The 14,395-nt window shown below is 45.3% G+C and overlaps 1 protein-coding gene across 1 annotated transcript in view; it reads left to right on the top strand.

Annotated features, from left to right (window-relative positions):
* Nucleotides 1-14,395, top strand: part of LOC104373597 (unconventional myosin-X) — a 93,049-nt gene that overhangs the window by 18,550 nt on the left and 60,104 nt on the right. Inside the window, exons 3-8 of the mRNA XM_086616155.1 lie at nucleotides 1,221-1,379; nucleotides 5,657-5,844; nucleotides 6,081-6,215; nucleotides 11,001-11,125; nucleotides 12,430-12,443; nucleotides 13,079-13,163. Coding sequence (XP_086472281.1) covers nucleotides 1,221-1,379; nucleotides 5,657-5,844; nucleotides 6,081-6,215; nucleotides 11,001-11,125; nucleotides 12,430-12,443; nucleotides 13,079-13,163 — 706 coding nt within the window. The remainder of the gene's footprint in view (nucleotides 1-1,220; nucleotides 1,380-5,656; nucleotides 5,845-6,080; nucleotides 6,216-11,000; nucleotides 11,126-12,429; nucleotides 12,444-13,078; nucleotides 13,164-14,395) is intronic.

The following is a 14,395-nucleotide window of genomic DNA, read 5'->3' as shown; positions in this document are numbered from 1 at the left end:
AAAGCAGGCAGGAGAAAGCAGTTAGATCAACGCTACAGATCATGTTTCATTGTTTAGGGAGTCCATCAGTTTATTGCTGGTGCCTTGGAGGGCTGAGAAGTAGGGATGGCAATGAGGTGGGGACCAGAGCCCCAAAAGGGAAGGAAAAGGCCAGATTTCTTTGGAAGGGTTACTGAGGGCTAGCTTGCTTTTGCTTCTCCAGGCTGCCTGTATGAAGTCTCCCATCTGTCTATCTTGGGTCTTACCATCTAGTGCAGCTTGGAATGCTGGGTGGGAGATGGCACATGGTTGAATCCAAGAGTGGGAAGCAACTGAAATAACTTTGTGAAATGCCAGCATCGTGCTTGAGGGGGAGGAAAGGAGGGCTGGGATGTGGCTATGGTGGAGGGGAACAGTCACATCTCAGCTGTGTTGAAAGGGGAAGAGGATGACCTGATAGCTGAAGAGTGGGTTATTGAGGAGGAGGAAACTGTAGCAGGAAGAAGGATGCAGCAATTGAGGGAAGAAGAATGCAAATGCATAGAGAGAGCGAAGTGGGTACTTCCCAGAGCAGTGATAGAAGTTAATAGCTGTCACTGTACAAACACTTAGAAAGCTGCATCGTATACATACATGCCAACATGCACACAGGATGTCACTATTTTATTTGGCTTCTCATCTGCTTTGCTTTCCTTTGCTCTTGACATGACAGCCTCTCCCGCTCTCTGGCTGCTCCTATGGAGAGCGCAGGGCCAAACCTGGAATGTGAATAAGCTTTGCCTCAACCTCCTCACAGTCAGAGACGTGATCCCACCGGTGTTTTTGTGAAACTTTTCTTGGTCCCTTGGGAGCAGCTGCCATCATTATTCACAGTCATGAGTGCAGTGTGTAATACCTGTCCAGCCTAGTGCAGCTGGAGGCTGGTGCCCTGCTCCTGCTAAGGGGATTTCGGTAAAAATCAAGTAACCTTGTATTGGTCTGTCCCCATCAGTGGTGAAGGTGAGAGACTGACTCTGTAGCAAAAGAAGGGAGTGTACTGCATGGTTTCTGGCCAGAGAGCTTAAATAGATAGGAACAGGAATGGAAGAATGACTGTAAAAATAGGGAGCAGACCATGTGCCTTACTCATTTCCTTTTCTAGTGCTGAAGTATAAAGCTATAGAAAAGGGCATGTTTCTGGTAGCAAATCAGACCATGTGCTCAGGTGTCATGAGCTTATTTGTTTCTCCCCATTCTTCCAGGTATTCCAGTACCCCAAGGCCTCTCTTTCCAGAGAAAAGGTCTTGCCAATGCACCAGACCAGCATTGATGGGGTAGAAGACATGTCCATTCTGGGAGATCTGCATGAAGCTGCCATCCTGCTTAACCTGCACCAGCGCTACCAACAGGGTAACATCTACGTAAGTGCTTAAGCTGGGCCACATGTCTTCTGGGTAACGTTTTTTGTTTAGCTTCAGGGATACCACTTTGCATGTGAAATACTGATTTTAGCATTGTTTCCTGAGCGTTGTTTCCTGCGGATAGAAACGAAGGTTTTTCCTGCCTTGCCAGCTCCATCAGCCCTGTGAGATCCTACTCCTACCAGATGGGCCTCTCTGCATCTACAGAAGACCTTCCAAAATATGAATGTTCACCTCTAGACTTTGTGGTAGTTGTGCAGCTCTGTATCCTCCATGAACATCTGTGTTTTACAAGCTGGCATTTTTGTTCCCCAGATTCCCCATTATTGCTGTTCAAAGGTTTATATGGCCAAGCAGACTGGAAAGTGCAGTGTATACAGGTTGTTGAGTGTCATTCCTGATCCGGACAAAGCTGCTGCTCGACAAAACTAGGAAAGCAAACTTGTTGCCTAATTCTTCTTTTACATATAGTTGTGCCTTTTTTTATTTGCTCTGCTCTCCTTGCACAGATGAGTACTCAAAGCATCTCCTGTTTTCCGTCTTCCTGGTTTCCCTCTCTGGCCCTCAGGAAGGAGGCAAGTGTCAGGGAAGGGACTTGTGAGGAAAAGCACACCTGGGAATTGGCATCCCTGGAGTGCTGGGATAGCATTGTGCTCTGCTGAGGCTTGGAGAGGACCAGGAGGACATATTACAAAGATTGCCTTACCTTGCTTTACTCTACCTTGCTTGTCCATGCTGTGTGCACCCAGAGTTCTTCAGCTTATAACAGGAAAAATGTAAATCGCTATCTGTGTTGCATAGCAACTGTTACCAAGGCAACCAAACCATATGCACCTGTATTCCAGGAAATGATCAATAAAGTGACCCCATTTCTGGACCATCTCCTGCCCCGAGATGCAGAGGAGACTGCAAATTCTCTTTTTTTTTGCTGTAGACCCTCTTGCCTGTTGTCTGCCAACACAGCCTTGTGACCCTGTGGCAGTAGCCATGTGCACATGCTCTTTTAATGGCCCTTGTCCTTGCTGCTCTTCCTGACCTCTGTTTGACACGTGCCATGTGTTTATGCAGCTCTTTGCCCATTTGGGTATATTCCTCTTGTTTCCTCTTCCTCACACTTCGAAACGTGAGGCAGGATTCTCTCCCTTTTCAGTCTGTACCTTGCACCAGAAATGCCACAACACCAGCACTGTGACAGTGTCACAGCAGACATATCTCCTTAAGCCTTTCCTCTAGCTCTGATATGTCATTCCTTCTCCTATTCAGCATTAGTTATGTGCCTTCTCCGTCCATGTGTAGAGGTGTTAAAGTTTAAATATGATGGCATTTTTTTACCTGTGCATATTGCATCAATGTCAGCTGTGCACATCAGATCTGAATTTTTTTGAGATTTATGAAGGGGCCTGACTTCTGTAACATGTTCATCACTGGGAAGAACCCCTCAGTGAAGGCTTGTAAGCCCTTCTTTGAGTGGGACTGTATCTGGGTATATGGAGGACACCAAACCATACAAGTGCTGTTTTGCATTTCTGCAGCGCAGACATTAATATTGCAGTTATCTTATCGCTATTATTTTTGCCGTAGCCCTGCTTCATGTAGTTTTCAGTTAAGCAGAAATTGAGAATGTCAGCTGTAGTGCCACCTAATGACTTGCAGTGATCTGTGAATACCATGAATGTTACAGGGCTTGAGTTTATTTAATATTCTCCTCAACGGTCTCCACAGATAGAACACAGTAGGCTAAGGTTGCAGATGGAGCTGTAATGAGAGGAGTTATGCCTATCAGTCAGGGCCAAAAATATTTGGAAGGAAATCAGAGAGATCAGAAACAGGTAAGAAATATCATTGTTTTCTAGGAAACAAATTCACCTGAAGGAGTGAGTAACCTGGAATACTGTTAACTAATATTAAATATAACAATAATAAATAGTAATAAAAATAATTAATGTGAAGTAGACAACTGCTGTGCAAAAAGGCACTGCAGTTCTGAGCTGTGTGCCTGGAGGCATCTTACCGTGAGCTCCTAAATGGGATCCTGTCTGGTGAGGGAGTGTAGGTAGCAGTGTATCTAGACTGGTGTGGTACCCATGATTAATTTGCTACGGGAATACTGACAATCTCAACAGTACCTTTTATTTTCCAAAGAAATGTTAGTCAAGCTCTGCCAAACTGTTTAAGGAAATGATGTGAGCACACCAACAGCCTGCAGCTTTTAGGAGTGCCTCTTCCCCCTTCATTCCTGCAATTCCTGTATCCGTTAATAAAAGTAGATGCAACATAGTGTGAATGATGTATAAATGAGCCATGGGCTGTACTGCCGCATTTTATGCTGTCCCTAGCTCTACCATGCCTAAGCACCTAAGTAGGACTTATTTTCTTGAGAAGCTGACATGCCACACGTGGCTTGTCCTGCTCCACAGAGTTCTCTGGCAGCGATCACTCCTCGCTAATAGAGTGGCTGGTATGTACATGGTTGATGCAGAAATGCTTCTGTCATTAAAAATTGTGGATGGAAATTGTCTGTAAGGGACTGCAGGTGATGAGGATACTGCAACTGGGACATGGAAAAGTTTCCTAGAAACACCATTGAAAGAGATGGCTGTAGTGGAAGAAGTTCTGGAAAGGACTGCAGCGGGAGCTCTGTTCCTTGGGAGAGCTGAAACTAGAGTGGGAAATTTCAAAATGAAACATCTGAGAGGAAAAAGTGCTGTGAAGGTCTGGGAGAAGTGTTAGGATGGACATCTCTGTCTTGTAGTGTCTGGACAATATCTGTTGCGCAACTGCTTGTACAATGCTTTTTCCTGATCCTTGTTTTCTCTCTCAATGCTTTCCTATTTCCTCCCACCTGTCTTGCCAAAGATCATCTGCTTGCTTATTGCTTTCATCACCAATGAATTATATTTCTGCCCACAAAGGTCCATGTCAGAGGCTTCTCAAGACTTTTTCCATGCTAGCTTGTTCATACTGATAGTGCAGTTAGGCCTAGGTGATGTTTTTCCCCCTGCCCCTGATGATCTCTGTCTGCTGCTTTAATAAATGAATCTTAAATATTTTTGTGACTACAGCATCTTATAAGTCTGGCTTCAGAGCTTGGCATTGCAGTATGGCCCCAGATTTTATTTGGCAGGAAGAAAGCATGCATCTTTCTTGTCACCAAGTGTTTGGTTTACAGCTTCTCCAAGGGATGCATGCAAATCCTTGTATATGTATGTGGTGACTCGTAGTTCATAGTTTGGAAATAATACTAGATGTTGTCCCTGGCCACAAAGCTTGGCATCTGCTGCAGCAATCTAAGTGTTTCCTCTGTCACCCCTGCTGAGAATGGGTGTTCCTGGAGCAGAGCACCCCATGATGTCCCTGTGAAGGAGGCCACCGCACCAGCAGCAGGATTTAAGCTGGATGTTGACCATATTACAAAGCCATTGTTAGGAGAGAGGTGGCACCATTGCTCTGAACTGCAGTTCTGAGAATAACTGGATTTGAGCTGGTTGGCTGAACCGAAAAAGTCATGCCTCAAAAAACAAAATAAATTTCCTTCTGACTTCACGAAAGAATACGTTTGAAATTCGATAGTAAGCTTTGAGTATTATTTTAAACCTTACTCACTCTTTTCTTGAACTCTGAGATTTTCAAAATAAATATTTTCAAAATAAAGCATTTAGAAAATGTAGAAATAGTTTGACTTGAAATCCTAAGCTTAATCTTCAGCTGTCAATTCTGGTTTGGCTTACCAAATGATTTAAGCTGCTCCAAACAGCCTTTTTCAGCAGAAGAAAAATGATACGCTTTAGTGGCTCTTCACACACGTGTGTGTGTGTGCATCTGTGTCCCACCTCTTTGTTCAGGAGACACTTTAACCCTGCCAAGCTCCCTCCACTTAAGACAGTGGATAGGTGAATTGAAGATATCTCCTGACACTCCCTCAGTCCTGGCTCTGCTCTTCAGCTTCAAGCGCAGTGCAAGGTAGATGGGTATGAAGATGGCTTCATGTTTTTAAATTGTGTAAGCTTAATTTAGCAAAGACAACAGACTAAGAACATTTTATTTTATTAATACAATACAGCAAAATTCAAACTGCCCCATCCATACCTAGTCGTGCAGCCCCTGCCCTGAGGTTGGTTTGAGCTTCTTTGCCAAATTGGGGAGCTCTCTGCTGAAGCCCAATTTCATTATTTAGGCTTTCTTTCTTCACCGTGGGTTATTTCAGGGTCTGAGTTTGTTGTGATTTTTTTTTTTCCAGGAGCTTTATTTCCTTGCTGTGTTTTGTTTTCTCCCCCTAGACAAACATTGGTTCCATCTTGGCATCAGTAAATCCCTACAAACCCATCCCTGGTCTGTACAGTGTGGATGCCATAGACCTGTACAGACAGCACCGCCTGGGTGAGCTGCCTCCCCATATCTTCGCCACTGCTAATGAGTGCTACTGCTGCTTGTGGAAGCGTCATGACAGCCAGTGTGTTCTGATAAGGTTAGCAATGGGAGAACCGGCTACTCCCTGACTGCCTTGCTCTTGCTGCTCCGTTTGCAACGACATCTGCCTAAATACCCACACCATCCTCCCTACCCTTTGCCTGATCCCTGCTTGCCGCAGCAGAGATGCCACGTTTTTATTCCTGGAGATCACTTCTCTGCCATGGGTGGGACGGTCGTTAGCTCTGTCTGTCCCAGATTTGTGAATGAAACGTATGTTTTTTTTCTTAACAGCGGAGAAAGCGGAGCTGGAAAGACTGAGAGTACCAAGTTGCTGCTGAATTTTCTGTCAGCCATGAGCCAGACCTCCCTTGGGTCCCCTGTGTCTGAGAAGAGCACTCGTGTGGAAGAAGCCATCCTGGAAAGCAGGTATGGTCACCCTCTGGGGTGTGCAGGACCTTGTCCCTGTGGATGCCGGTGTGTTGGGGCAGCCTGCCTTTGGTGGGGACACTGCCCTCGAAGTGGCCAGGCCGTGGATGGAGCCAGAACTGGGCAGTGAGGATCATGCAGCTGAATGGTGTCGTGTCAGGGAAGCACCGAGGTTGTGGTTTTGCTGGGACACCACATGCCGGCTGTTCTCCCAGCTGCCCGCGGATGAATGAGACTTCTTTCCAACAGCAGTGTGCAGTGCGCATGGCAGCCACAGAATCAACGCTCTAGCTGAAGCTGGGAGTGTGAAAGGAACCTGCAGCCATGAGGGGATGGAGACGGGCTCTGTCGGGATCCTTCATGCCAAAGGAGGTCCTGACATCCCTGCAGGACTGTGACCCATGCCAGGGCAGGGACACCCCGAAGGGGCCGTGGCCCATGGGTGGCCCACACTGGAGTGGGGACACCCAGGGAAAATGTGTTAGGAAAACCTGAAGAAGCAAAGTGCAGCTAAGGGAAACCAGTGAGAGGCAAAGAGCGGCAGAGCAGCCATTCCTGTGCGACCTCAACCTCCTGTGCTGCCCTGGGGGGGGTCCTTGCAAGGAACTGGCTGTAACCTGAGGTGAAAATGGAAGCTGAGGCTAAGAAAAGGATGATAATAGGTGTTTGACTCAGGTAAGCCTTGGGAAGAGAGAGGAAAAATGTTTACTTAAGTATCTGTTTTATTGCTTGTTGTCCTCCTTTCTCTTAACGCTTGAATTCTAGCTAATAAATTAAATTAAACAAAGCATTCCCAACACAAGGCTGTCTTGCCTGTGACTGAAGGACCTTGGTAGAGGTCTTGCAGTTCAGTACTGTCAAGGGCGAGGCTGCAGGTTGGTCCCAATTTGAGCCTGTGATAGTTGCAAAAACCTTCAGAGGAGTAAATCATGGTCTGCAACAGGGTCTAGTTGTGTCATAAGCTGGAATCCTTTGAACCCCATGTGTAAAAGAGACTCACATGCAAGTGGCATATTACAGGGCCCAGAGAGTAGAGAAAAGGAATGTTTCCTGGAAGACGGTGATGCAAAAAAGTTACTAGTAACTGTGGTGAAAATAGCCTAAGCAGACATGCAGCGCCTAACCTGGCAGCTGCAAGAGCATTGCAGTTTTTAGGATCCTTAAGAGCAGAGCAGCATTGAGCAGAAGGGTTGCTGCCTTTGGACCTGGTGCTTGAGAGACTGTTGTTGGATGATTTATCCTTTGCAGGTATGCAGATTTTACCAGGGATGTTGGCAAATTGGAAAAAGCTCTTAAGTGCGATACAGTCATGACTCAAGCTCTGCAAAATCTGCTTTAAGGCAAACGGCTTAGAAGGCTCAAGCCTGCTTAGCGGTTAAGTGGTAACTTGACTGTGATCCAGAAAGCTTACAATGGTAGGTAGGTGATTCCTGAGTCTGCAAGATCCCACAGCTGTGAGGTGAAGTGGAGTGAGAGCTCGTGACCCATCTCTAGTGCTGCATGAGCCGGCAATGTGCTCTTGCGGCCCAGAAGGCCAACCGCATCCTGGGCTGCATCAAGAGGAGCGTGGCCAGCAGGTCGAGGGAGGTGATTCTCCCCCTCTACTCTGCCCTTGTGAGACCTCACCTGGAGTATTGCGCCCAGTTCTGGAGTCCCCAACATAAGAAGGACATGGACCAGTTGGAGAGGGTCCAGGGGAGGGCCACGAAGATGATAAGAGGGCTGGAGCACCTTTCCTATGAGGACAGGCTGAAAGAGTTGGGGCTGTTCAGCCTGGAGAAGAGGAGGCTCTGGGGTGACCTTATAGCGGTCTTCCAGTACCTCAAGGGGGCCTACAAGAAAGATGGGGAGAGGCTGTTCAGGAGGGCCAGTTGTGATAGGACAAGGGGTAATGGTTTTAAAATAGAGGGAGGTAGATTCAGGTTGGATATTAGGAAAAAATTTTTTACCATGAGAGTTGCAGAACACTGGAACAGGTTGCCCAGAGAGGTGGTGGATGCTCCATCCCTGGAGACGTTCAAGGCCAGGTTGGATGAGGCCCTGAGCAACCTGATCTAGTTGGAGCTATCCCTGTTCCTTGCAGGGGGGTTGGACTAGATGACCTTTGAAGGTCCCTTCCAGCCCTAACCATTCTATGATTCTATGAGCTATTGCAGTGCGAGTGCAAGAGAATTTGATTTGTCACCTTTTCCCTGAAGAAGAGAAGCTGAGGACCTGGCCCAGAGCCAGAAGCTGCTGCCACTCCTAATGAGTCTACTTCATATATTTGCAGTTCAGCTTCATTTGCTCTGCTAGTGGCCCACCTTGGGTTAGCTTATGCTGGATTCTCGTCCTTGCACCCCAGCACATAGCCAGGAACAATGCTGGATTCTTTCACCATTTCAGACAGCATTATAAACAGAGCATTACATCAGCTTTGTGTCGTTTGCTTGTGCAGTGTAACATTCGTGCTTGGTGTATTTCTCAGAAATCAGGCTCTGAAAGCTCCCTTGGCACTGTTGATTTGGTCTATTTTGCTTCCTGAAAATATCCATCAGTCCATTGACAATTCTGCTAGCTTTCCTCTCAGCTTTTTTTCTTGCTTGCTTCACTCTGAAGCTCCCTTCTCCATGTTGGGTGCCACTGCCGACAGCATAGCCACATTTCCTGTTATTCATCCCTCAAATCTTCAAAACTCCTATCTTGTCTTCGGCTATGCTGAATCCTGGAGCTGCATATGGCAATATTTCTAAAATCCAGGCTTTGCTTTCTGCTGCCCTGCTGAAGCTGCTTCCCATTGTTTTGAGTCCTGCAACACACCCTCCCCGCATCTAGCCCAGCATCACCTTCCTGATGCCCCACTCCGTCTTGCGCAGTTCGCTGCTGTGTCAAATGCCGCGTTGTGATGTGCCTGTTGGCGCGGACAGTTCGCTTGGCCCAGGCATCTGCCCTCATTCCTGGCTCTACCAGCTCACCCACCCCTCTGCCTTGCAGTTGCCACCAGCCTCAGACACCCGTGTGCCTGTTTCCTCCCCCATCCTTGAAAGACGTCCGCACTCATGTGCACGAGCCCATTGCCAAACTAAACTGTAAAGATACTTCCTTGTGCTTTGCTTATCTAATGTAACATGATTTAGAGCCATAAAGATTGGCTGGCTGGTTACTGCACTCTCACTGCAACTGTGGTGGTAATATAACATGACTCTGTCCTCCCCTTTGCTGGTCATCCCATTAATTTTTCTTGATTCATGGTGTTGGTGTGCTCAGTGGGATATTCCTGTGCAATGTCCTTATTTACATACTTGTTTCAGAGGCGTCGGTCTTGAAGTTCGAATTCTCCGGGACAAGGAGCTTAGCTCCTGATCTGTGACTGGGTTTTCTATGGTTGTAATGAGCAATGTAACAGAGCAATTTCATTTCTATGCTTTTGTTTGTTTAAAGTGATGTTTTCAAGAGATAAATTAGGAAAATACTGCCTGACATTTCCTCAGTGTTGTTTCCCACAAGCCCAGCTCTCACTTAGCTAACACTTGCAAGGCCTAAAGCTTTCAGCGAACTCCAGTGGTATCTGTAGTTGTGATTATTTGTCATGTTATAGTTATTAACTTGTGAATAATCCTATATCTGCCCCTGTCTCAAGTGGAACTGGACAGTAGATCGATGGAGATGTTTAAAAAGCCAGTATTTCTCAGGGTAATAACTGCAATGACTTTTGTTAAAAACTGTGTGTGTCTTAGAACTAAACATGATTGCCTACAGGCTGTTCTTGTAGCATTTCCATGACTCCTTGCTTGTCAGGCCTTCACATTATTTTAGAATTGGCTAAATTGCAAAAATGAATATTTTAATCCTGGATTCAGTGTGTCAGTTTGAATGGTTTAGGCTTTTCCCTTGTACTGTTCTGTGGACCAAGAACTAAGATGTGTCTTAACTCACTATTTTCCATGTTGTATGAACCTCCTGAAGACAATAAGGTGACCAGGAGACAAAATTCCTCAGTTTCTCACCTGTCGAAGTTTGGCGATAGACTTTTTTTCTTTTTTTTTTTTTTTTTTGGCAACATTTTTTTCCTGAAGCGGATGATGTGGCTCTCTTGGAATGAAGTTTTCAAATCTAGAATGTGTTATATGTATTCCTTCTGTGTGTCTATAATATTCCTTCTGCTTGGAAACCATGTGGCTTGTATCAACCTAAGCAACATTCAAGTAACAACAGAGGGTTCGCGTGTTCCCATATCAAATTTCAGTACCAAACAAGTCAGTTTAATACTATGTTTGTCTGTTAGTTTGAAAATGTTTACCTGTAATTTTAAGTGATGGCTTATACTGCCTCTTGTCTTTCAAAAGTAGAAACAGAAACAAAGAAGTATGTGGTTTAAAACTACAGAGTGTTTGCCCTATATGTCTGATGCTTCTGAAAATCCTGAAACAAATACAAACCCATTTCATGGGATGCTGCTGTCTTAAGCACACAACCTGGCTGGATCTTGCCACCTTTCATTTCCTGAAGCCACACTGGTGGAGAATGCCGTCGACAGCATGAGCACCAGCTGCCCATACTGATTGGGGACTGATACAATTAAATCCAATCGCAAAGGTTTAAAATTTATCTAAAATCTAGCAGTGTGCTAAATTGCTCTTGCCATCCTTCCTTGCCCTTGAGCTCTTCCTTCTTGTCCAGTCTGGTGCTGTAACAAATTAATCTCGCGTGGCAGTGCACACTGTGCAAATGGCAAAGGGCTGGGGACATGCTTTGTTTTAATGCTATCCCATCACCAATCATATCTTCATTGCCTTGTTTCTGCAGCCCCATTCTGGAGGCCTTTGGAAATGCCAAGACAGTTTATAACAACAATTCCAGCCGCTTTGGCAAGTTCATCCAGCTGCACTTCTCTCAACATGGACACATCCAGGGAGGCCGAGTAACTGATTGTATCCTTTACTTCAGTGGACCAGAAACGGATGGAGTAAGTGAAGATGAGGAGGAGCTCAGAGTGGGTCAGGAAATCCCTCATCACAGTTTCTCAAAGCCACTTTATAACTGCAGGTAAATCTGCAAGGTAAAGAGGGAAGAAGTGTTTGTTTTGTGGCTCTGCAGCACCTAGCTCTAGAAACCTTTTGTCTGGGTACTACATTAGGTAGGGACATAGTTTGACTTTTCACTTTGGCAGTCACAACATTTGATGCTTAAATCCCTAGAATTTGCTACCTAGGAAGATCCCTCATGTTGATTGCATCCTGATTTCCCAGAAGATTGTTCCCTTATTTTAGCTCTGCCAATGAATTCACAATTTAGAAAAGTGAGACCAGGCAAAGAATCAATATATTCTGCACAATATCTGGGTGCAGAGGAGAACAGGAATTTAGATGGCCAATTATGACTCCCTGTTTTGGGCTGCCCATCCCTAGCGGATCTTGGAACCCTAATCATAGAATCATAGAATATGTCAAGTTTGAAGGCACCCATAAAGATCATCGAGTCCAACTTCCTGCTCCTTGCAGAACTACCTAAAACTAAATCATATGACTCCCTGAGGAGCCTATTCCAGTGACAACAAGGACAGCAAGACTGAATATAGTCAAACTATGTTGTGCCATGATCACTTTCTTCCCTGTATGCCCATATACCCCTCTCCCAAAGACTTTGAGGTATCTTTTGTCTGCATGAGACAGCTAAAGCTGCCCTGGCTACATTTCTTGATATTGACGTTTGAAGCTGCTGATGACTGCAAACTACAACAATTTCCACTGGAGTAGCAGCCAGATGAATTTACTACTGTTGTAAATAACAGGCTTGGATTGTTTAGTCTCTGCTCTTTGTGCTGTTGGTAGATTAAAGATAGAGGTCTTTTGCAGAAGCAATGAGAACTGATGCAAGGCTTGCTGTGTGCAATACAGACTTTCAGATTAGAGTGGCCTCTCTAATCTTTCTAGGTGTCCCTAATGTGGCTCATCCTTTGTTAGGTTATCTCACCATTGTGCAGGTCATACGCTCTATCTGACCCTGCCCTTTTAAATATCTCTTTGGCACATAATACCTCCTTGGACAAGGAGTAGAGAGAGGTGTCCAAGGTGATGGCTAGGACCACTCTTTGTCTACTTTCCAAAGCATCAGTTATTTAATGATTTATTGCTTGTTGCAGAGTTCATCCCAATGTGTCTGAAAGATTTTTGCCAGTCATCAGGAGATCTATGCATATGTCATTTTAATGTTTTCTCCTTAACATGCTGTTCAGATTTACTGGAAAAGGTACGTATCGCCTCTATGGACTGCTGGGTGAGCCCTCTCCTCATAGTATGATGAGACAGTGCCAGTTCTTCCACTGCCTCCGTCACAGCACATAGACATTAGCTCCTTAGGTGTTACTACTGCAACTGTCTGAACTGAGGAAGAGGATGGTGGAGGAATGTTTGTTCTATATCTATCAGAGCCTGTTCTCCTGTCTTTGATAAACACCACAGGTTACAGAGAGACTCCAAGAAGAAGCTATTTACCAAGGGGAAAGGGAGAGAGAACAAGTACCTGGAAACTCCATTCCATAGAAATGAATATGGGACTGTAACTCCAAATGCAGACATCTCTGCTGTGATGGAGTTTACTGTGGACTCAGGAAATCATTGAGGAGCAGGGCCAGAACTGACAAGGTTCAGTCTGTCTGTGAACACACTCTGTAAATGAGTTCAGAGAAGTCTATACGTGCTCAGTTGCACAGCCACACACGGCAAGACCTTGATGTAGAGCTTAGACAATACCATCACTAAACTGGAAGAAGCCTCTCTTGTGCATTGGCCCCAGAGATTTACCTGTGTCCTGGTCTTCTCTTTGTCTTTGCAACCAAAAGTGTCATCTCTTCCTCCTGGCTACTCCTGTATTCTTTGTTTCAGAACAGGGTGGTACACCAGAATCCCGGAGAGAGGAATTACCACATCTTTTATGCTCTGCTAGCTGGCGTGAGCGGGGAGCAGAAAGGTAATTTCATTTTCTGGGATATGGCTCTGTCCTCTTTCTAGTCCAGCATGTGAAGCAGGTGTGAGTCAACTAGAGCATGGACGTTTCAGGTACTTGATCTATAACTTTTTTTTGAAGGCCATATGGTGATGTCATGAGAAAACAGAAAGAGGCTGAGGATGATAGAAATGCTATGTGAGAAAAGACACTTCAGGCATTCTGAGATGGAAGGAAGAGTCTGTGCAAAGTGAAGAGTGGGTAGAGAGATGAGGTAGTGAAACTGGCTAGAGGCAAAGGAAGGGTAAAGAGTCTTGATTCAGCTGCTGATGGGAACTGTTCAAGGAGTTCAAAGGTTGGACTGTCAGACATACTTTTACAACAAACCTTCAGTATAGGCAATAGGAGAGAAAAGAATTAGAAAGACCAGCCATGTAGTGTCAGGACTAGAGTCATGTCTAGTATCTGAACAAAGGGTTTATAGCTCTCTACATGGGGATGGGAGAGCTGGGTCTGGAAGAGGGCATGCAGAGAAAGCAGCAACTGCAGGCTGTGGAAGAATCCTCTTTGTAGTGCAGCATCCCCTTAACAGCATTTGTGTGTACCTGCCCCAGGCACTGCTGAGGACTGATGGTCTTGCTGAAGAGGTCACATAGGTGGGCAGGAACATGTTGCAGTTGTACTTTAGTTTTGAGGGATGAGGGAATTTCTTTATGCCTTTGTTCTCCATGTGTTAGAATAATCAGATGGAAGAATTGGGCCTCATACATAGTGGAAGGAAGCAGGGCTTCAGCTCTACGGAATTCATGCAAGGAAGGCCACATGGGTCAGTTCAGAGATCCATCTAAAGCAAAGGGAAGTAGTGGGGACCATGATTATTAGAAAGTACTTAGGGAAAGCATACAAACCAGATTATTTTCTTCAGCAGATCTCTGCTATTCTTCCCCATCTCCCTTTTCGAGCTGGTGTCCCAGACTGTTTCACTTCCCCCGTCTGTGGTGTGTTTCTGTCTCTTGATCATCCTTGTCTCCTTTCTCCATCGACCTTTTAGTTCTTCTCTATCCTTTTTGAAATGAGGGATCGAACTTGCAAATAGTATTTAAGATGTGGTTGTGCTAACAGATATGTATGGAGACATAATTCTGGTTTTGTGTTTAGTTTTGCATTCCTTCTAAAACTGAAGGAACTGAACTGTGTTCAGTTTTTGACTGCTGCTCAGCACTGAGATGATGTCTTCAGAAATCTTACTATGACTC

This window comes from Tauraco erythrolophus, chromosome 8 (genome assembly GCF_009769465.1).
Source record: "Tauraco erythrolophus isolate bTauEry1 chromosome 8, bTauEry1.pri, whole genome shotgun sequence".
In the NCBI taxonomy this organism is placed as follows: Eukaryota; Metazoa; Chordata; class Aves; order Musophagiformes; family Musophagidae; genus Tauraco; species Tauraco erythrolophus.
The sequence above is the reverse complement of the archived record's forward strand: the minus strand, read 5'-3'. Positions and strand labels throughout refer to the sequence as shown.